We start from the raw sequence: 22,391 nt of genomic DNA on the forward strand, positions 1-22,391 counted from the left end.
TAAGATCCACGTTATAATCTTTAGATCGGTGAAGCAAACTGGACCCAAACATCTCAGGACAAGAATTAAACCCTATGTAACGCAATGTTCCTTAAGATCCTCCACGGAAAATGTGTTAGTACCTTCTCGGGTCCGCCTGATGTCCAGAGGAGGAAAGTCAATGGTGGTCCTGGCACAAAAGCATGGAACCACTTGCCCAGTCTTCTGAAACTCACACAGTCAGAAGCTATCTTTACAAAAAGACTTAAAACTTGAATCTTCGCAGTCCCAGATAGCCGAGCTCTATCCCTCATCTGATTACGGTACAACAGAGACCATTCTCCTTGACACTTCGTCCACCCGCCACTTAGCACCAAGATGCTCCTTTGGGAGTGAAAGCTGCGCTCTACAGTGTCCTCATTAATTAATTCACTCAATTATAGTAGTCAGATGCAAAATATTCTTTTCAGAAGAACAGCATACTGAATGCATATGTAGTGTTGCTAAATATTTTAGCTACAAACTGTGCATTTGGAAATTTCCCAGATCAGTTGTTCGGGGACCAATTGACTAGATATGATAACCGAAACAATAGAAGACTGGGGACATGTAAATATGTAACCTGAGGCTGTTGACCTAGCCTACCACAAATATGTGCAGGCACAGTCCAGAAGTAAAAAGAAAAAACATGCACAGTGCCAAATCCAGTGATGGGAAAGAATCTATAGTAGTTTATTTGTTACAGGTGTGGCATCAATGGCAAAACAGGAGTGTCCAATGTATACTGGAAAAAAGGGGGAAGTAGGTTCAGGGTGAAACAAACTCTTTAAAGGGATTGCTCAAGATTTACAAAATAACGTGTTATTACACATATATATTCCTCTAAAAATAACCTCAGTTCAAGAGATGGTCTGTTCACAAACTAAAAAAAATATGCTCAATATGATCCCACAACACACCTAGTTGCACTACTCATGACTTATTTAAACATTACAGATGACATCCTAAATTACATCAATGGCAAAATGCGGTCATTTAAACATGAATATCCTACTATTAACACCATTTAGTGGCGTAAGAATTTCAACATCATGTGATTGCAACAGACTAATGTATTCCCACTGTCAGCTTGGAAATGTGGAAAATAGTTAATGTTGAGGATGCATACTGAAAATGTAGGATACTCACTGCAAAAGGTCAGGTTTGTTTTTTGGCGCTAAGAAGTCTAAAATAGCAAGTCTGATGGATAATCACATATTTGGTAACGGAGTTTTCAATTTTCGGGGGGAAGGAAAAGTTCTTCACTCGGAAGTACTTTAAAAAAAATAACTAACAAAGTCTTGACTGAGCTCTGCACACAACATGAAAACCTTCTCAGTATTCATAAATACACATTGTGGAAACTGGGATCTTTTGGTTATCATTCTTGATGAAGTGAGTTTATTTTTGCATAATTAGGGTATTCTTAATCGTGTCTTTTGCTTCAGCAGAATATGGTTGATTTGTTGCTCAGCTGCCATCTAAATTCACTTTGACATGATAAACCTGCACAATAATAATAGTTTTCTCGCCGTTTTCTGTGCTCTTACTTACTGTAAAGATACGTTTTACATTATGTTTAAGAAAGAGGTTCTATGGATTTCAAGTTTATGCTCCCAGTTATGAAATCACTAACTCTGCTTTGGACCATGCAATACTCCAACCTTGAAGCACAAAGAAACTACCTAGTTTCCGAAACCAATTGGAAACGCACATTTTCAAATAAAGTTCCCTAAAAGTAACATCAAATACAATATAAGGTCAGGTTAACAAGTAGGCCTGAGTAGAATTTCAACACTGGAGTAATTTTGGTAATTCCGCGGTGTTCTTTGACACCGAATTATAGATAATTACACGATTACTCCTGCTTGGGTAATTCAGAGTAACTTGAGGGGGGAACAATTGTACAGAGAGAACATTTCGCGAGAAAGGGAAGTTGCTCACACTCTCTATTCGAGTTCCGTAGCATTTAGCGTTTTTTTAGCACAAAATGCACTGCGTCCACAGCTATATTTTTATTGTCAGCGCAAAAAATTAACCTTGTATTCCAAAGTTCCATTTATTGAGGGAGAATCCAGATAAGTGTAATTTTAGAATCACGAAATTTACTGATTGTGTCAAATACGCCAGTAAGGCATTTTCGACCATATAAAATTGACAAACTTTGTGTGGGAAAGATGGAGTTTTAAATGGCATGTAAAATGCTTAAGACAGAAACATATTGCTTATCCAGTGGCACCAGGAAAACACATGCTACGCAAGTCCCAAAACCAGCTGTACAAATATAGTGGTGAATACCCCCAACTTTAATGTGTGGTGGCGGCCCGGGTACATGTGATCCTTTACAGGGAAAGCATGTTGAAATAAAAAAATATATATATTTTTTTAAAATATGCAACTATATGTTTCCGCCCGACTTATACATGCAGATTTACCCTCACCAGTAAAAAGTCAAACGGCAAGACGCAATACAGTTGCTCCTGTGGCAAATCTCAATGTTCATACATCTCCAGAAGTACTCTTACAGAGATATGTGACAGCCACTAAGTTAGATATGTACTCCAAAATTTGGAGGCTGCATATAGGAGTAGACGTCCGACTCTCTTTACCAGGGCTTTGTTAAACGAGCACTCTTATAAACCAATGAGTACACTTGTGTGATTGTATCATAAGGCGGTATGTGTTGAAAGTCATGCTTGCCCGCTTCAGTAAGACTGGATACCCAAGAGGATAACAATTGCTGCATCATGGGTTCATTAAAAAAGCTCAAATGTAAGAGCCCATAGAGAGAGACAAAGTCACAGTAGAATCAAGTTTTCACTCCACTAGTCTTACCTATGCAACATGGAACAGAACAGTATAATATACAGTAAAACGTATGGAGCATATTCATCCAAGAGTGTAAATAAACGATAATATTTCAAATACTGTCCTAATGCGAGATGTTAGAATATAATATAGCATTCAAAACCTAACAAATATCATGGTATTGACATCAAATCAGCTAAAACTGTTACCAAAAATATAAGTATTACTGACCCATTTGAATAAGTGCATCACATGGCATGGTGTCCCCAGAGTACACTATTTTCCAGCCCGATTTGTGTATTATTGCACAAGCAAAGGCATTCTTACAATGTCGTACCAAACAGGTTTGAAACTAAAAAAAACAGAAAATGTAAAAAGTAAGAGAAATAACAGCAATGTAAGGCAGGCCTACACCTTGTGCAGATCACAACACTTAAATGCTTAGCACAATGTTACCATATGCTCAGTCTTTACCTTTTCTAGTTCATAAGTTTGTAAAAGTGAATCTATGAAGGCCTTAGTCTCAACGTTCATGACTTGAAAATCTTCCAAAAGAAACCTTGCAGGAATGACACTAAAAAATAAATAAAGACAGCAGATTAACAATTGGTATGATTTTTAAAAGTGAAAATTACTCTCATAATGTGTGTATCTTTGTGCAGATTTACTCCTTTGTGAAATATCCATTTGAGTCTGACTGGTAGAGTGAGTGTGAGGGAGTGGGGGAGTGAGTCGGTAGGACACAATAAGAGAACACAATTGGTTGGAGAACCCCACTGCAGCTCACCAGGGGAGCACTGATAAGGTTCACATAATGGAGATTAAATGACAGCCAGCAGATAGGTCATGGGTTTATAACACGTGCATATGGTGGTACGCTAGCACATTGGTCAGGCTAGGCTTCGACACACAAAAATAAATGGGCGTTTGCCTCAAGGAAAGCAAGATTACTTGTAATGACTTCTAGCCTTTGAGTCTTCCTTTCTGTCCGGGTCCCTTTGTTTTCGCAAGATTTTAAGCCACTATGATTGTCCAGGACATTGCTTCTATGGCCGTTATATCCATGATTTGTCTGGACACTTGAGGGATAATTTCTCCATTTCCCCATGTTTGTTTTTACAGGAGAGGTCGCGGTTGGATTAAGAAGAGTGCTTATTAACTACATTCTTACGTCCTGCTTTTTAGCAATGTACTTACGGTGGGTTTTGTGAATGTGTGGTTAAACTGCTAGGTATGCTTATATAGCGACATTAGAAGATCCACATGGAGTTTATCTTCCCTGTGAAGCATGCCCCAGTTCTGCCATCTGTGAGGCCTGCCCTGCCAAGTGGTGCAAATCCAGACTTGGGACCTTGAAAGGAGACTTCTGCTGTACAGAACCATCAAAATCAACAGTGATGATTTAGCACTGTTCGGAACCGATGCATTGCCCTTGGACGCAGGAGCTCAGCGATGATAGCACTTCGATAGACTGCGCAGCGCGACGACGCAGTGCCTGTATCGTAAGGGGTTAGTCAACAAAGCCTTCCTCGACTGAGAGGATCGGAACAGACGCATCGAGTTTGACGTCTATGCTTGCTCCATCCAAGGTACCTTTTCAGCAGGAGTTGCATGAGTGCTGTAGCCCAACTGCCCTCCATCGCAGACGGCCTTAACTTTGGACGTACCCAGGCCCAGTATGACCTCAAGTACCCCCTAAGCGCTATTTGCTTCTAAGCACATTTCTATCAATTCTTTAAAAATGCATAACTCCAGCTCAAATTATTGGATTTTTGATGTTTTGATCTTGTTTTACTAATAAAAAATATAATCTATTTTTCTAACCCTATGTGGAGTATTTATGTGGTGTTTTCATTGTGTTACTATGTGTGTGTTGCACAAATATTTAACACTTTGACTCTTTAGATAAGCCGGACTGCCCGACTGCTCGGTGTCAAGCTACCAGGCTGAGAGCACACACTATCTTTTAGTGTCTATCTAGCGTACCCTGCCTAGAATGATGGTTCCTGCTTGCGCAGAGACAACCAGAAACCCAATTTCTAACATTGAGATTTACTTAAATTACAGACTCTACTTGAAGGTTTCGCTGAGGAGTCCGGGCATGTAAATTGTCAAAAAAAAGGCATGGACTCACATTATTAATCAACACGTCTTTCTACCGGTAATTGAAAACTCCGAAAAGAGCTTTTCATTGAATCACAATATTGTTAAGGTGTCTAAGAAAGAACGTTGTAGTTCCTTTACAGTCTTCATCATAGTTGGTCAAGGTTGTACATAAGACACCATACTTATTTGGTGCATTTCAGAAGGACCTGACAATTCTTCATGGCATGGTTATTTACAGCCAATAAATAAAATACAATACTTATGACATTTGAGTTACATTGTAAAATATTATTTATTTAATTTATTTGTATGCTGTATGGTACGGATCCAACCGCATGGAAGGGCACAAGCTGGTGATTATTTATTATTAGAATACATGACCGATAGTTAAACATCAAGATACATTTTGAATCTGTGTGTCCAAGTTTTTCCTCGAAATATATCAAGTTGCTGTTGAGTCTTGGATTATGTAGAGGGCAATTCCATCAAGGGTAGTCAAACAAAAGGAGGATTAATTTGTGTGGACTTTTTATTTCTTGGGTTTTTGTGAGATCAGATTTTTTTCTAGTGTTAAGACCTCCAGTCGGTTGTATTTTGTAGCTGATTGGGCCAACATGTAAGACTTTATATTTCATAGATATCATTTTGAAGTGACGATCTCCTTACATGGGTAGCCAGTGAAGGTACGTTAGGCTTGGTGTGATATGGCATGGTATTTTAGTGCCTGTAATATGGGGTATGCAAAAACCAGACTACTCTCTTATACCAGAGGCATATCTCCTTAAAAACTGTTAACAAAACCAAAGGATAATCAGGAAAGATCTTACATATTGTAACATTCAATAGGTATGCATGCATCAAACATTTGAATTAAACAGTACAGCAAGGTAAATTAGTAAAGAAAAACGCACAAAGAAGAATGTAGTGAATATTTGTATTCATTCATCATACACATATTGTAAGAATTGCTCTTTGGGGAGTGTTGCCTTGTACAAATGACAATGGCAACTTTCTATGTATTCAATGGTATACCCAGATGTGATTCCTAAGCCTACTGTGTCACCGCAACCAAGCTACATCTAACTGATGAACCTTAAGCAGGGCGAAACTGGTCTTAGGTTGCTTGTTCCAGTTCAGAAAGGTCCTGACCTGGCAGTTCAGGTTGGACTGTTCCTACTGGTGCACAGTCAAGACTGATTTGCATCTGACCTGGTCTAAACTGAGGCGGTATGTTGAGCAAAAGAACAATGGGCTGGGATGCTACTAAGAGCAACTGCCAGTGGTCAGACTTATTGCAAGCTTTCCTCCCATCACCTTTTGTGTGTTTGATACTTTTGAAAGAGCTACACAACCCGCACCATGAATTACTCTAAAATCATGTCCACAAACGGGCCACCCAGCCAAGAATAGTGTGCACACAGACTGTGCACTCCCAAGCGGTGAGAGAGGAAAAGGTCTGTCGACATGGCAAACCAGGAGATGGCAGGAATGGGCTGAGAAAAGCATGGGGACAAGCGGGGCCTGGCTGTACCACCACAACTGTAATGAACACCCGCTATGTTGCTTGGGGAACAAGACAGGCCTGGCAGAGCCCAGCAAGAGGTATGAGCGGGGTTTAGAGGGGATAAATGGGAAGAGGTTGATGCGTGTATTTGTGCCATGCAGAATGCACTTCAAAAGAAGACCTAGAGGTGAGGCCTAACGAGCCAGAGAGCGCAGAGCTCAAAGATAGAGGTGACTAGGTCTGCACCAGACACAGTGGTTCAGTGAACTGTTTGCAGTGAAGGTGCACTAAGGTGAAATGGTACCCAGACCCCACTGAGGACTGCATCCTGGGTCTGCTGAACCACTACAGGCTGGTAGGCAATCTCTTGTGGTCCGATGAACTAGGATCACACTGGGCAGAGGACACATCAGGAAAGTCCTGGAGATAAGGTCTGCAGTTCTTAGGAGGGTGGAGTGGGATGGAGCCGGCGCTGAACACATCAGAACAGAAGCTTGGATTCATGAAAGGGACAGCAATTGGGGTCAAGGAACAGTGTCTATCAAGTGGCATGGAAGATACAACATAGCAGGCCAAGACAAAGGAATTACATGATCAAAGGACTAAGAAAGACATCCAAAACCAAGCGGAAGCGATTGTGGAACTACCCGTGAGTTAAAATGCTTCTGGAAGGTGTGCCTTGAGAGATAAGGGGCCAAGGCAGTTTAGTGAGACAACCACCAGTCATCCCAGCTAAGCACCACGATTGATCTCAGTAACTTGAGCCATGACTACAAGTTGGAGGGATGCCCAGAGGCCCCAGTTGGAATTTTTCTGATGGCCTGAGATGGTAAGCAGTGGTGAGTACTGCCCAATTACAATGATAACTCACTAAGAAGAGGTACAGTGGCCTGGCACCACTCAGGGACTTTTAGACATGCCCCACACTGCATAAGCCCCTCAGTTGATCACTTCTGTGATGGAGCCCACACAGCGGAGGTTCTTGTGGCTGTACAAGAGGCAAAGACTACTTAGCACAAGATGGACATGAACACTGATATCAATTTTTTCAGAGATGATCTTTGCAAAATGAACGGAGTACGCCTCACTGAACAGCTAATTATGGTAATTAAGTCAGAAAAAGTCTAAATCAACCTTGACAACACTTAAAAAGGAGTAGAGAATGGAATGAGACTGGATGACGTTGAAAGGCGCTCTAGGGGAAACCACATAAGGTTAATGGTGCTGCCGGAAGAAGTAGAGGCACCAAGTACTGAAATCTTTGTGGAAAAATGGGTTACCACACTGTTCCAGCTGAACCGACCACGGTAATCATTCCATGTTTCTTCAACTTTGGCAACCGGTATGTCATACTACAGGCAGCAAATTAACAAGGGCCTGTTAAATGTAAAAATGCAATGGTAAATCAGTTCCCAGATTTTACCACAATCATACACATGAAAAGGAAGAGTTCAGTGATGAAAAAAAAGTTCTTGGTCATCAAGGTCTGAAATACAGGATGAAGTTTGCTGCATGGAACACGTGCAATTTTCTATCACTTGAGGTGTGCGATTGGCTCAAGGGCTGGCATCCTGCAAAACACCAAATTCACAATGCTCAGTTGGCCCCACGCAAACAAAAGCTAACAAATGGTGAACTGCAGGAGAACGGCAATGAATGGAAGTGGACATTGTCTCAAAGTACAGACAGCACCAATGAATACCAAAACACAATAACACGGAGAGCAAAGTGATAACCCATAATTAATTGCACACTCAACGGAAGAGACCTGAAGAGAACATCTGAGGAGAGGCATACCAAAGAACATTTACCTACCAACCGGACACACCAAGAATCAGAAGGAAAGAACTCTGGAAGCTTAGGATGTGTACCACCACAAGAACTTAACAGCTTAAGTGTGTTCACGGTGGATGAGATCAGCAGATACCGGACATATGGTAAAGCTTAGGTATGTAATTTCATGATCTCAGTGTTCACATAACGCAGGAAATACATACGGAAACAGACAAAAGAAAATGTGGGCTGATTCCCAGTGAAGCAGTGCTAGGTTGGGGGAAGGATAAGTGGTGGCCCATTCTTCACTTCAACCAGTCTTATTTGATAGATGATAGTGTCTGGCAAGACAACGGTGCTCTAACAAGCTATATTTGAAATAAAATTAATATTACCCACAGATACGGTTCTTTGAGGTAGTGGGCAGTCCTAGGCTCACAGTGTGAACGTGTGGGGAGTTGGGGTTTTATAATGGATTCAATTCTTGCTTAGGTTGCAGTAAGAGCAGTAACATCCTGATACTCCTAGGATAGAACAGAAACATGAGTGCATACTGACAAGGCAAGACTCGGATGTGATTTTCATTCAAAACAAACCTAATAAGCAATAACTGCAAATTATTAGGCAGAGGGAAATACAAGCTAACTTATCACTCCGGTAATACAACTAGCGCTAGAGAGATGGCAAGCCTAGCAAATAAGTCCACCACGTTTTACATATAGGCAGATTAGCTGGATGGCAACAGGAGATATGCAGCACTGCTAGGAAAATGTGATGAACAGATAACTATGAACGTACATATCCAATCCAGACTGCGTTCCTCCAAGTTAAACACATTAGGATGAATATTATAAGAGTTCCCATCTGCACTTCTTATATTAAGTAGTGATTTGAACTTAACTACAATTATGAATGATATGCTCAAACCATACTGTAGGGATTCACAATACAGGCCTCTATGACATGAGAGAAAACTAAATAAGTAGATAATTCTCTTTTTACTCACAGGACTCTGACTCAAATACAATAATCTCTTTATAACAACCATAACATTACATAGCCTTTAGATGGCATCTTACTTAATGAGAGGAGAATCAAATCACTACCCACTAAAGGCAACCCTGATGTCCAACAAGCCAAGACATAAGCGTGAGTGGCAGTTAGATAATGAATGCTTAACAAAACAGGAACAAGTAATATAATATAATACGGGTCTGGTGCCCAGCACAATCACAATATGGGAAGTGTAGAAACCCTGTAATACAGGACTTCAGGGTTGGTGGCTAAAATAGCAGTCGCAAGCAAGCAAGAGAAGTGCCTAGCTACACATGTTAATCCTGCAGAATCCTGATCCTCCCCTCTGCTGTGTCCCAATAAAGTACAGTGATCTGCAGCCTCAATCACCGAGGTCTGAATTTGGCTGCTGATACACATGGAGACTGACTGAGTTGTCTTCAGAGATGTGAAGGTTTTGTCTGCCCAGATACAGCTTACCCATTGGGCTGGAACGTGACCTTATGATGTGGGCATCTTATTGACGGCCAGGCGTGACCGTGGAAGAGCCACTGAAGTTCTCGCTCTCTCCTGTTGGGCCAGTGGTGTGAAGGGAGTAGTCTGGAGGACTAGTTTGGGAGCTCTGCTCTCAACGCCTGATCCAGGGCTGTGGTGCTGTAGCAGAGGCTGCTTGCCGGGTCGAGTCCTGCGAAGGCAAATTTACCAAGCCCTCCTATGCGAAGGTGGATGGCCCTGGCGAACCCTCACAGGATCTAGAGGGCAATACCTCAAATTCAGTATTTCTGGACATGATAATGAAAGCAATCCATGACAATCAAACAATCCTAGAGTATAAAATTGGTGGCTGGAGGGTGCAGTCAAAAGTTCTCCCTGCATCCTCAGGACAACTCGGAGTCAGGGTTGACAGAGTTCACGGAGGGCAAATTTGTTAATAGTGATGCGATTTCGCTCGTATATGCGAGTATCATAAACCATGGCATCAATTTTATCAATATTAACAGACCGACACCTGCAGCTGTGACAGAAGATCTTGCTGAAGTGGCAGCCTGATCGGAGGATTGATACTCATTTGTTGGAGCTTGGGATACCAGACTCTCCGTGCCCAGTCCTGAGCAACAATTCCAGCCCAGCTGTTCCTGATTTTTTGAGAACTCAGGCAGGAGTGGTATGGATGGGAAGGTGTACAGGAGGCCTGAGCTCCACTCAAGACTAAAAGCAGCTCTGAGTGAGAGTTGCCCTGGAAACTCCAGCATGCAAAACTGCTGACATTGCCTGTTCTCGGCTGAGGCGAACAGATCTAACCAAGGCCCTCCCCGCTGTTGAGAGACCTTTTGCCACCTCCAGGTGGAGACGTCACTCGTGATCTGCTAGGCATCGATGGTGGAGTACGTCCACACTGGCGTTCAAGGAACCTGCATGGTGTTGGACCACTAGGGAAATACCCAGCTGTTCCAGCCATGTCCAGAGCATTTTGACAAAGGGTCCACAACCACACTCTGCCCTGTTTGTTGCGGTACACATGGCGGTGATGTTGTCCGTGAACACTTGAACTAGCCTTTTCTTGATTGACGGTAGAAAGGCTTTCAATGTCAAGTGATTTGCTCGAAGCGCCAGCAAATTGATGTGTGGAACACAGATTCCGACGGAGACCAGATACTCTGATCTCCATCTTTCCCAGATGGCCGCCCAATCCTGGGAGTGACGCATCGGTCACTACTGTGAGATCGCGTTTGTTAGATCTGGGGGTCTCTAGTTGGCAGTGGTATTCACCTTTGTCCAACTAGGGACCCTTACTTCTAAGTCAGGATAAGGGGATTACACTCCTTAACCCCTGCTCACCCCCTTAGTAGCTTGGCACGAGCAGACAGGCTTATCTCAGAGGCAGTGTGTTAAGCATTTGTGAATATACACAGTAATACAGTGATAACACTACAGATGGACACAACACAGGTTTTATAAAAACAAGTATTATTTATATAGACCCAACACAAGACCACAAACAACAAAAATCCACAATACTAGACTTAAGATTGCTTAAAGATGATAAAACGTTGCTTAGTTCAAGTTGATGATAAATGCGACAAAGTTCTCAACAGAGTACCTGGATGCGTAACGCAAAGTAAATAAAAGGTTCGCAAAAGGGGAGATGCGTCTGTTCCGTGATCCGGGGGAGATGATGCTCCGGGCCTCAATGCTTGCCCAGAGTAGGGGATGTGTCGTGATCATTACTGGTGCGGAGGTGATGCGTAGATTCTTGGCCTGCGGGCCGTTGAGGTGCGCAAGTTGGCGCCTTGATACGATGCGATGATACGGTTGCGATGCGAGAAGATGGTGCCCTTGATGCGGCGAAGTGATGAAGATGTGTAGACGCCCTGGCAGCCTTGCGACGACTCTGTACTTTGGTGCCGCGGCAGGTCCTGCGACACGCTTCTCCGGTGATGCTATGGCGACTCTCTCAATGGGGTGACGCTTTTCCGGTGAAGCAGGCAGCTTCGATGAACACACCCTTCCCGGAAGATGTGGCGAAGGCTCGCTTCTCCTGTGCTGCGACGATTTCAGCTGCCGCGGCGAACACACTTCCTCTCAATGCATCGCGTCCAGCTCTCGGTGACACGCAAATGCCGGGAGTCAGAATTCCCAGCCAGGAAATTCAGAGGAGAGATGGAGATTAAGTCTTTTTGTCCCTGAGACTTTAGCAGGAGGCGAACACTGTTCAAGCCCATGGAGAATATTCTGTAAATGATGAAAGTCCTTTAAAAGTTCCTTCTCCTTTCCTTGGCAATGAAGCAACCACTGCAAGCTAACCCAGCAAACAGCACACTGGCAGAGGGGCAGTAAACTCCTGCAGCTTCCTTGGTTCGTCTCCTTGGCAAAAGCTTTCTTGTTCCAGAAGTGATCTAATTTCTTGGGATCAGGGTCCCAATATTTATACTCAAAATCCTTTGTTCTCTGAAGGCAGAGACTGCCTAGTCCAAACCAGTTCCTGAGCACTTTGTTTACATGACTCTTCTTCCTTTCACTGAGGCAGGGCAGAGACATCAGCCGCCCCACAAGAGGTGGAGCCAGCACAGGGGAGGGAATGTACAGCTCTGGAGCACTTTGTTGACATGATTCCTTCTCTCCTTTCACAGTGCAGGGCAGAGACATCAGACAAGCCACAGGAGGTGGAGCCAGCATTGTGGAGGGAAGGCCCATCCCTATTCAGCTCCCAGGTGCAACTCCTCCCTCCCATCTAGATACAGATCTCTCTATTCACCACTGGGCTGCCCCAGCCTATCTCCTGGCATCCCCCAGCCCTGTCACTCACAAACCAAGACAAGGAATACACAACCTAGCAGAGGCAGGCCTGGACAGTTAGGTAAGAAAATACCTACTTTCTAAAAGTGGTATTTTCAAACACAGAATATTAAAACCAACTTTACTAAAAGATGTATTTTATTATTCGGAGTTCAGGCATATTAAATTAGAATTTCTACCATGTTACCTGAGTCAGTTAGGATTATAAGAATGTAATAATCTAACTGCCCATTCTAGCCAATGGAGAACAGGTAGCCTTCAACAGTGAAAAACGAAAATGGCTGTAATTCACCATTAGGACATGCTACACACATCAGAGCATGTCCTACCTTATACTTACAATGCACCCTGCCCTTGAGCCTACCATAGGGGTGTCTAACATGCAGCAAAGGGAAGGTTTAGGGACTGGCAAGTGGGTGCACTTGCCAAGTCAAAATGGCAGAGCTAGACTGCACACAGGCCTTGCAATTGCAGGCCTGAGACACACCATACAAGCTGCTTCTGTGGGTGGCACAACCAGAGCTGCAAGCCCACCAGCAGCATTTGATTTACAAGCCCTGGGCACACATGGTGCACTGTACTAGGGGCTGACAGGTAAATCAAATAACCCAATTATGGAATCACCAATTAGTACATCAATTTAACACAGGGAGCACTTGCACTGTGGCACTGATTAGCAGTGACACAGTGCCCAAAGCATATAATCAGCAAAAACATACCAAAACAGAGGCGGCAATCCATCAAAAATGGAAGGGAGACTCATGCCAATGATGCCAGGTCTAACAGCGTTGGAGAAGGGTCTGCGTCTGACCCGGGAGAGGGTTTTGCCTCTGACCCAATGGCAGTTAGTCAGCCACCACTGCAGGGCTCATGCAGTTCCCTCTAAGATCTTGACCATGTCATAGAAATGCCCCTGATGCTGTGCCCATTAGAACTTCAGGTCCTACTGCGGTGCCCACATATGCCATCTGGCATGTGTTACTAGCAGGATGCAGGAGGTCATGAGGCCCAATACCCTCAGAGTCATTCTCACAGAAATCCATAATAGGGTCTGAAACATCTGCATCATAGCCTGAAGATCCTGGACTCGTCGCTTGGTAGGACAGTCCCGAAACTGCACTGTGTTCCGAACAGCTCTGATGAAAGGGAGCAGTTGAGATGGAGTCAGGTGTGACTTTGGCATGTGGATAGTAAATCCCACTGAATACAGGAGGTTTTCCGTAGGCTGGAGGTGAGAGACAACAGCCTGGGCGAGCCCACCTTCAGCTGCCAGTTGTCGAGATAAAGGAATACTGGCACCACTGATCTGCGTAGATAATCTGCAATCACGGCCATCACCTAGGTGAATACCAAAAGGGTGCTGCTAAGGCCAAAGGGGAGCACGATGAACTGAAAATGCTTGTCGCCTACTGTAAACCGCGGGCAGGATTGGAATGTGAAGACAGGCGTCCTGCAAGTCCAATGCTACTATTCAGTCACCAGTGTTCAATGCAGACAAGACCTGGGCAAACGTGAGCATCTTGAGTTACTCCTTTTTGAGTAAATAGTTGAGGGTTTGTAGGTCTAGGATGGGATGAAGGCCCTTGTCCTTGTTCGAGGCCAGAAAGTAGCGGGGATAGCAACCACAGCCTGCTTGTGGCACCATAACCTGCTCTATGGCTCCCTTGGCAAAGGGATCCATGACTTCCTCCTGGATCAATGGTAAATTATTCTTCATCGGCTGGTAGTAGTATGGAGGGAGAGGTGATCTTGAAGGGGAGGGAGTAGCCTTTGGACAAACTGAAGGATCCACCTTTCCAATGAAATGTTTTGCCGGTGGTTGAGGTGATGGCTTATCCTGCCACCAACTGGATGCCCATCAGGAGGGGCAAGACTAGGTGGGCTTAGAGGATGAAGCGGAGGCTGCCGGGGGTGTGGTGGTTTGACCAGACCTCTGGCTACGAGACCCTTGTGGTTGGAACAAACCATGCCCTCGCGCGAGGGTTGTGAACACCCTCCACCCCCACCTGCAGTGGCTGGAATAGGGCTGGTGCAGTTGAAAGTCCCTTCCATAGCCAATAAAGGACCAAATAGCAAACTGGGGACTGGGACCAGCTTTGTCAGCCTTGTTTCTGAAGAGACTGTTGTCATCAAAGGGCATGTCCATGAGCGATGCCTAAACATCCTCTGAAAAGCTAGCTGTTCTTAACTAGGCATGGCGTCTAACAGCCACCGTCGAGGAAATCGCTCTACCCAATGAGTCAGTTTAGTCCAAGAATAGGAGTTACTAGCAAACGTGGAAGTATACACTGTGCACTGGATTTCTAAAGAACCCTAATCATTAATACAAAATTTCAACAATACAATGAATATAATGAAACCAGTGTTTTAGTACAGATACTGTATTAAGTTATATCTTCTTATACCTAATTATACATCATAGTCGCATCATTAAAATCTAATAGTTTCACAAATATACATCAAATGATTTAAGAAATAACGTGTAGTCATTGCATCATGAACAACACATGAAATAATATACACAAAACTGTTTAAAGAAAGCCCGATGCATTTCGGGATAGGGGCGTCCCTTCTTCAGGGGAAACCTTGCTGGGCACAAAGTGTCAAACTGTGGAAAAGTCCAACATGGATGCTAAGGGGAAACGCAGATAACCTTCGTAGTAATGCGAGGATAATAAAATTGTAAACCCGATCTTACAGAAGCGATTGTCCAATGTTCAATGTCATGTAGAAATGCTGTAGTTGTGTAACCAACTCAGATGCTAAGGGAAATGCAGATTCCCTAAATTACAATGTGGGATGATAACCGCTGACTGCTGCAACGTGCATCAGTCAGCGGTTGTTACTGGTGTTCGGCTGCGTTGAAACAGTTCCGAGATTCCGGTTAACTCGACTTCAGCATTCGTACATGATATTTGAACATTTGGCACCAACTCCTGTGCGTTAGGGCTTACAAGCGTTATCATCCCACATTGTAATGGGGCGAGCCCGCCTTCAACAGCCAGTTGTCGAGATAGAGAAAGCATGGAACCCCTGATCTGCGCAGTTGAGATGCGACCACCGCCATCATTTTGGTTAACACCCTGGGGGCACTGGTAAGGCCAAAGGGGAGCACAGTGAACTGAAAATGCTTGTGGCCTTCTGTGAAACGTAGATAGCATCTGTGGGCTGGCAGGATGGAAATACGGAAATAGGCGTCTTGCAAGTCCAACGCCACCATCCAGTCTCCAGGGTCGAGGGCAGACAGGACCTGAGCCAACTTGAGCATACTGAGATTCTCCTTACGAAGGAAGCGGTTGCAGGCCCCGAGATCTAAAATCGGATGCAGTGCTTTGTCCTTCTTGGGCACCAGCAAGTAGAGGGAATAGCAAACATGACCCACTTCTGGTGCAGGGACCCTCTTAACCATTCCTTTGGCCAAGAGAGCGGAGACTTCCTGGCAGAGAAGCGCCAAATGATCCTCCGACATGTGATTGAAAGACAGTGGCATGGAGGGAGTGGTAGTCTCGAAGGGGAGGAAGTAGCCCCTTCGGACTATCTGCAAAACCCACCTGTCTGACATGGATTGCCAGTGGGAGAGGTGATGGCGAATCCTGCCACCCACTGGCCTTAGATGGGCCTGAAACGTCAGACTCAGAGGGGTTGGGGCTGTGGCAGGGGAATGGTCTCGGTCCCACGTCCGAGACCATTCAAAAAGCAGACCATTCAAAAAGCAGACTGGAGTGGATGGGAATGCAGAGCGAGGCCAAAAGATGCTGGCCGCAGCCCGAGAATCTTTAAGAGCTCCAGTGCAGAGTCTGCTTTGTCGCCAAAAAGATGACGGCCATCAAAGGGCATCTCTAGCAAAGTTGACTAGACATCCCCCGAAAAGGGAGAGGTCCTCAACCAAGTGTAGCGCCTAAGGGCTACCGACGCGGCAATCGTTCTGCCTAGTGAATCAGTGGTATCTAGACCACATCTAATTGGGAATTTGGTGAAGTCTCTCCCATCTGTTACTGCCTAGGAGAGAACGGCCCGGGCTTCCTCTGGAAACTGAGGCAGCACCTGCACGACCGTATCCCAGATGGTGTGGGAGTATCGGACCGATAGGCATGCGGTATTCACAGACAGCAATGCCAAACTGGAGGAAGAGAACATGAGCTTTCCAAGGTGATCCCGCTTCTTAGATTGCCTATCTGGAGGAACAGAAGGGAATGTGCCCTTTGAAGAAGAGGCTTGGACCACCAAGCTCTCAGGGCCCGGGCCTCCTCCGAGAACCGAGGCTGCACCTGCGTGACCGTATCCCAGATGGTGTGGAAGCATCGGCCCAAGAGGCATGCGGTATTCACGGACCTCAATGCCAAGCTGGAGGAAGAGAAGCACAAGTTACTTACCTTCGGTAACGATATATCTGTGAGAAACAGTAGTTAGGATTAGATTCTTTACCTTAGAATATCCCCAGGCGTCAGACTGGATCCGGAAACTTTTGTGTAGCAGTACCCTTGCGCGTTAGTAGGTGTCGTCTGCGGCTCCGCGTCCGTCGTCTGCGCCGGGATGACGTCGCCGGAGTACTTAGACGCCGCCCTTGCACGCTGACGTCAGTTCTTATACACAGCTTTTCCGAGCCAGAAACGCAGAGCCATGATAAAAACCAACACTGGTGCCATGAAACTAGGGCCCTGAAAGGGGAGGACCTTAACCCTAGATATCTGTTCGCAGAACGGGGAGGATGGGTGGGGCGGTAAGGAATCTAATACCAACTACTGTTTCTTACAGATATATCGTTACCGAAGGTAAGTAACATGTGCATCTGAAAGAAACAGGTTAGTATTAGATTCCTTACCTTAGAATAGATACCCCAGCAATACCAACCCGGTGGTGGGTCTGCGAACCAATAATCACACCAGAAAGTCCTGGAGGACGGACCGGCCAAAGAAGTCAACCCTCCGGACTTGGCTGTCCAGGCAGTAGTGTATTGCGAACGTGTGCAGCGAGGCCCACGTAGATGCCGGACATCTGTCCTGCAAGGGGACTTCCCGGCCCAGGGCAATAGTAGCCGCCGTGGCTCGAGTGGAATGTGCCCTCAGCCCAACAGGAGGCTCCTTCTTAGCCAAAGAGTAGCATGCCTTGTTGCACAACATGACCCACCGAGAGATGGTCAGTTTGTGCACCGCCCGTCCCTTCTTAGCGCCCACGTAACCAACAAAGAGTTGGTCATCCACTCAGAACTGGCGTGTGCGATCCAGATAGTATGACGCAAGTTTTGGGTCCAGACGGTGGAGCCGCTCTTCCTCTTTAGAGGGATGCGGAGGAGGAAAGCAGGTGGGCCAGGTGATGGACTGCCCGATGTGGAAGGCTGTGACTACCTTGGGCAGGAAGGAGGGTCTTGTCCGCAACACAACTTTGTCCGGATGGACAGAAAGGAAAGGCGGTTTAGAGGAAAGAGCCTGGAGCTCACTCACTCTAATGGCAGAGGTGATGGCAACCAGGAAAGCAGTCTTAAGTGTAAGAAGACGGAGAGGACAGTTATGAAGTGGCTCAAAAGGAGCGCACATCAGGTAAGTAAGAACCAGGTTCAAGTTCCACTGGGGCATCACGAAAGGAACAGGGGGAAACATATGAGTGATGCCCTTCAAGAATCTGTTAACAATCGGGGACTTGAACAAAGAAGGCTGATCAGGTAGCCTCAAGAAGGCGGAAAGGGCAGAAAGGTAGCCCTTGATAGTGCCCAGAGTAGAGCCCTGCTGGGCAAGAGAAAGAAGAAAGAGGAGAACCTCAGAAAGGGGGGCAGAGAGTGGATCCACAGCCTTTGCTGTGCACCACGTCACAAATCTCTTCCACCTGCAGGCATATACCGACTTTGTGGAGGGACGCCTGGCTGCCAGAATCACATTACAAACTTCAGGAGGCAAGCCAAATGGCCTCAACTGTCGCCGCTCAATCTCCAAGCATGGAGGTGGAGACTGGACAGGTTCGGGTGGAGGACCGTCCCCTGCTGCTGCAACAGAAGGTCCTCCTGAAGAGGCAGACGAATCGGGGGATCGACAAACATGCTGTGTAGCTCTGGATACCAATATCTTCGTGCCCAGTCCGGAGCCACAAGGATAACTTGGACCCGGTCGCGCCTAATCTTCAGCACTCTGGGCAGAAGTGGAATAGGCGGAAAGGCGTACAACAGACTGCAGCTCCACTCGCGATGAAAAGCGTCTCCGAGCGAGTGCCGCCTTGGAAATTCCAACGCGCAGAACTGATGACATTGCACGTTCTCTTCTGTGGCGAATAGATCTAACCAAGGCTCTCCCCACTTCTTAAAGAGGCCTTGCGCCACGTCAGAGTTCAGACGCCATTCGTGATGCATCATGCACCGACGGCTGAGTTTGTCCGCCCTGGCGTTCAGTGAACCTGCCAGGTGTTGAACTACCAGGGTCACGCCCTGATGTTCCAGCCACTGCTAGAGGCGCAGAGCCTCCTGGCATAGGGTCCACGACCCCACCCCGCCCTGTTTGTTGCAGTACCACATGGCGGTGGTGTTGTCCGTTCCGTGAACACCTGCACTACACTCCCCCGGACAAAGGGGAGGAATGCCTTCAGTGCAAGCTGAATCGCCCGCAGCTCCAGAAGGTTGATATGGAGCTGGGACTCCGCCGGAGACCAGAGGCCACTGATCTCCGCCTCTCCCATGTGGCCACCCCAGCCCTGGAGGGACGCGTCCGTCACAACTACGTGCTCCGGTTGGGGTAGGGAGAGGGATCTGCCGCGGACCACTGCAACTGTCTTGCAGTGCCCTCCGAGATCAAGACATGTCGGACAAGTTGCCCTGATGCTGGGCCCACTGAAACTTCAGGTCCCACTGCAGAGCCCGAATCCGCCACCGGGCGTGATGCACCAGAAGGATGCAGGAGGCCATCAGCGCCAGAAGCCGCAGCGTCAACCTGACCGAGACTCGGGTTAACGGCTGAAAGATCAGAATCAGAGCCTGAATATCCCGAACCCGCTGTTCGGGAGGATGAACCCAAAACTGCGCCGAGTCTAGAACCGCTCCGATGAAGAGGAGCTTCTGAGAGGGACATAGGTGCGACTTCGGCACATTGATGGAGAACACCAGCAGGTGCAGGAGGTCGGCCGTATTCTGGAGGTGGCTGACTACTGTCTGGGGCGAGCCCGCCTTCAACAACCAGTCGTCGAGGTAGGGGAAGACTGAAACCCCTAACTTGCGCAGATGAGCTGCGACCATCGCCATCACTTTCGTGAACACCCGTGGGGCGCTGGTAAGGCCGAAGGGGAGCACAGTAAACTGAAAGTGCTCGTGGCCTACCGTGAACCGCAGGTAACGCCGGTGGGCCGGGGATGTGAAAATAAGCGTCCTGCAAGTGCAGAGTGGCGGAAAAAACGGTAAACATGCAACTGATGGATTTCGTGGAGAAGGCTACCCTCCTGCACGACATCCAGTTTGGTTTCCGTCCCCGCCACTCAACTGAATCAGCGCTTCTGATGGCTGTGGAGACCTTACGCCAGGGGGCGGATGAGGGTCAGACCATGGCCCTCATCCTGTTGGACCTAAGTGCAGCGTTCGACACTGTAGCTCATACCACCTTGCTGCAGTGTCTGAACAGCGGCGGGATATCTGGCGCGGCACTCGAATGGCTCCAATCCTTCCTGACAGGGAGAAGCTTTCAGGTTCGCCAGGGAGAATGTTATTTCAGGGAATTCGGTCTGGGACAGGGCGTGCCCCAGGGCTCGTCCGTTAGCCCCACCCTATTTATTTTTTATGTCTCCCCGGTGGCACCTATTGTCGAAAGCCATGGTCTTCGCATAGTCTCCTAAGCTGACGACACGCAGCCGGTCATCTCCCTTTCGCGCACGCCCGGTCTTGCGGTGGACAGATTCAGAGCTTGCATGCAAGAACTTGCAACCTGGATGTCCACCAACTGTCTCAAGCTGAACGGCAGCAAGACCGAGGTGCTCGTGGTGGGGGGTAGCCCATCTGTTTGGTCATCGGCATGGTGGCCCTCATGCTTAGGCGAAGTTCCAACACCCTGTCAGGAAGCCAGGAACCTTGGAGTCTGGCTCGACACGGACCTGTCCTTTGGTCCTCAGATAGGCCGGGTGGTGGGTATGTGCTTCACTGTGCTAAAAGGTCTACGGAAGGTTTTAGATCTCCTTCCTACGACGGCCCGTAGGACACTGGTGCATGCCCTCGTCACATTGCGCCTGGACTACGGCAATTTGCTGTACCTGGGAGCCACCAGTAAGGCAATAAATCGCCTCCAGGTGTTCCAGAATGCGCCAGCCCGCCTGATTCTGAAATTTCCCAAGAGAGCTGCTTTGAAAGCAGCCCTTCAGACCCTTCATTGGCTCCCAGTAAGGAGTAGGGTCGAGTTTAAGGCCCTTTGCACCTGCCATTGCATCCTCACTGGGAAGGCACCAGCACCACTGCAGAGTCTGGTCACCCGAAACGCGCCCACGCGCACCCTGCGCTCCTCCTATGGAGGCCTACTAAAGGTCCCCAGGATAAGAAAGGCTCGTATGGGAGGCAGATCTTTCCGCTACTTGGCGGCGAAAAGCTGGAATGCCTTACCTTTGGACCTCCGCCTGGAGCCATCTGAACTTGGCTTGAGGAAGAAGCTTAAAACCCACCTGTACACACGGTAAACCTCTAGATCTTGCGGCCCAGCTTTGCCTACTCCACTTGCCTTAGCGCGGGGACACGCCATCCGAGCGTAACCAGGCGCTTTATAAAACTCCCTTAATAATAATAATAAAGTCCAACGCTACCATCCAGCCCCCCGGGTCCAGGTCAGCTAAGACCTGAGCCAGTGTCAGCATCTTGAACTTCTCCTTCCGGAGGAAGCCGTTGACGTTCCGCAGATCCAAGATAGGGCGTAGGCCCCCCCTTTGCCCTTATTGGGTACCAGAAAGTAGTGGGAGTAACAACCACACCCTACTTCTGGCCCAGGAATGCGCTCGATGGCCCCCTTGGCCAATAGGGTTGTAACTTCCTCTTGTAGAAGTTTCAAGTGATCCCCTACATGCGGTGGTACTGCGGTGTCATGGCTGAAGGAGACGCCTCAAAGGGGAGGGAGAAGCCCCTTCGGACGATTTGCAGCACCCACCTGTCCGATGTGACAGTGCGCCAGTGGAGGTGGTGATGGCGAACCCTGCCCCCCACTGGCGTCACATGGGCCTGAAAGCTCGGACTAGGAGGGTTTTCAGGCGGATGCTGCAGGAGTAGGTGTGGACTGGCCTCGCAGTTGTCCCCGACCGCCGCCACGGCGGTTTCCACGTCCGCCACCGTGCTGGATGGTAGTCTGCGGCCCATGGCTGGCAGGACGTGTGGGGGCGCCCCTTCCTTGGCCACGAAAGGGGCGAAAGGCAGCCGTTTGCTGGCGCAGGGCCGAGAGGCCCAAGGACTTGGCCGTAGCCCTTAAAGCGCTCAAGCGCATGGTCTGCCTTGTCGTTAAAGAGTGGACGGCCATTAAACGGCATGTCCATAAGGGTATTTTGGACATCAGCCGAAAAGTTGGCGGACCTCAACCAGGAGTGGCGACAAATTGCCACCGCCGTTGCCATTGCTCTGCCCGGTGAGTCCGTGGTATCCAGCCCACACCGGATAGAAAACCGTGCCGCATCTCGACCCTCCGCAAGGGTGTGGACGAGTTTAGTCCGGGCCTCCTCTGGACATTGTGGCAGCACGTCCGCGACCGTGTCCAACAGAGAGTGGGTGTAACGGCCCAAGAGGCATGCGGTGTTCACTGACTGCAACCCCAAACTCGGGGGGGGGGGGGGGAATACATTTTTCCCGTATTGCTCATACCTCTTGGATTCCCAATCGGGGGGAGCTGTCGGGAATGCGGTCTGGGAGTTAGAGGCCTGGATGACCAGGCTCTCGGTG

General features: G+C 47.4%; 1 protein-coding gene across 2 annotated transcripts in view; it reads right to left on the minus strand.

Annotated features, from left to right (window-relative positions):
• The window catches only part of ELAC2 (elaC ribonuclease Z 2), a 397,407-nt gene that overhangs the window by 95,248 nt on the left and 279,768 nt on the right, over nucleotides 1–22,391 (minus strand). For both annotated transcript variants that reach the window (XM_078654722.1, XM_078654723.1), the window contains 2 exons: nucleotides 3,301–3,400; nucleotides 3,058–3,178 (listed from right to left, as the gene is read on the minus strand). In XM_078654722.1, coding sequence (XP_078510848.1) covers nucleotides 3,058–3,178; nucleotides 3,301–3,400 — 221 coding nt within the window. The remainder of the gene's footprint in view (nucleotides 1–3,057; nucleotides 3,179–3,300; nucleotides 3,401–22,391) is intronic.

The sequence above is a fragment of the Lissotriton helveticus genome, chromosome 7 (genome assembly GCF_964261635.1).
Source record: "Lissotriton helveticus chromosome 7, aLisHel1.1, whole genome shotgun sequence".
Taxonomy (NCBI): Eukaryota; Metazoa; Chordata; class Amphibia; order Caudata; family Salamandridae; genus Lissotriton; species Lissotriton helveticus.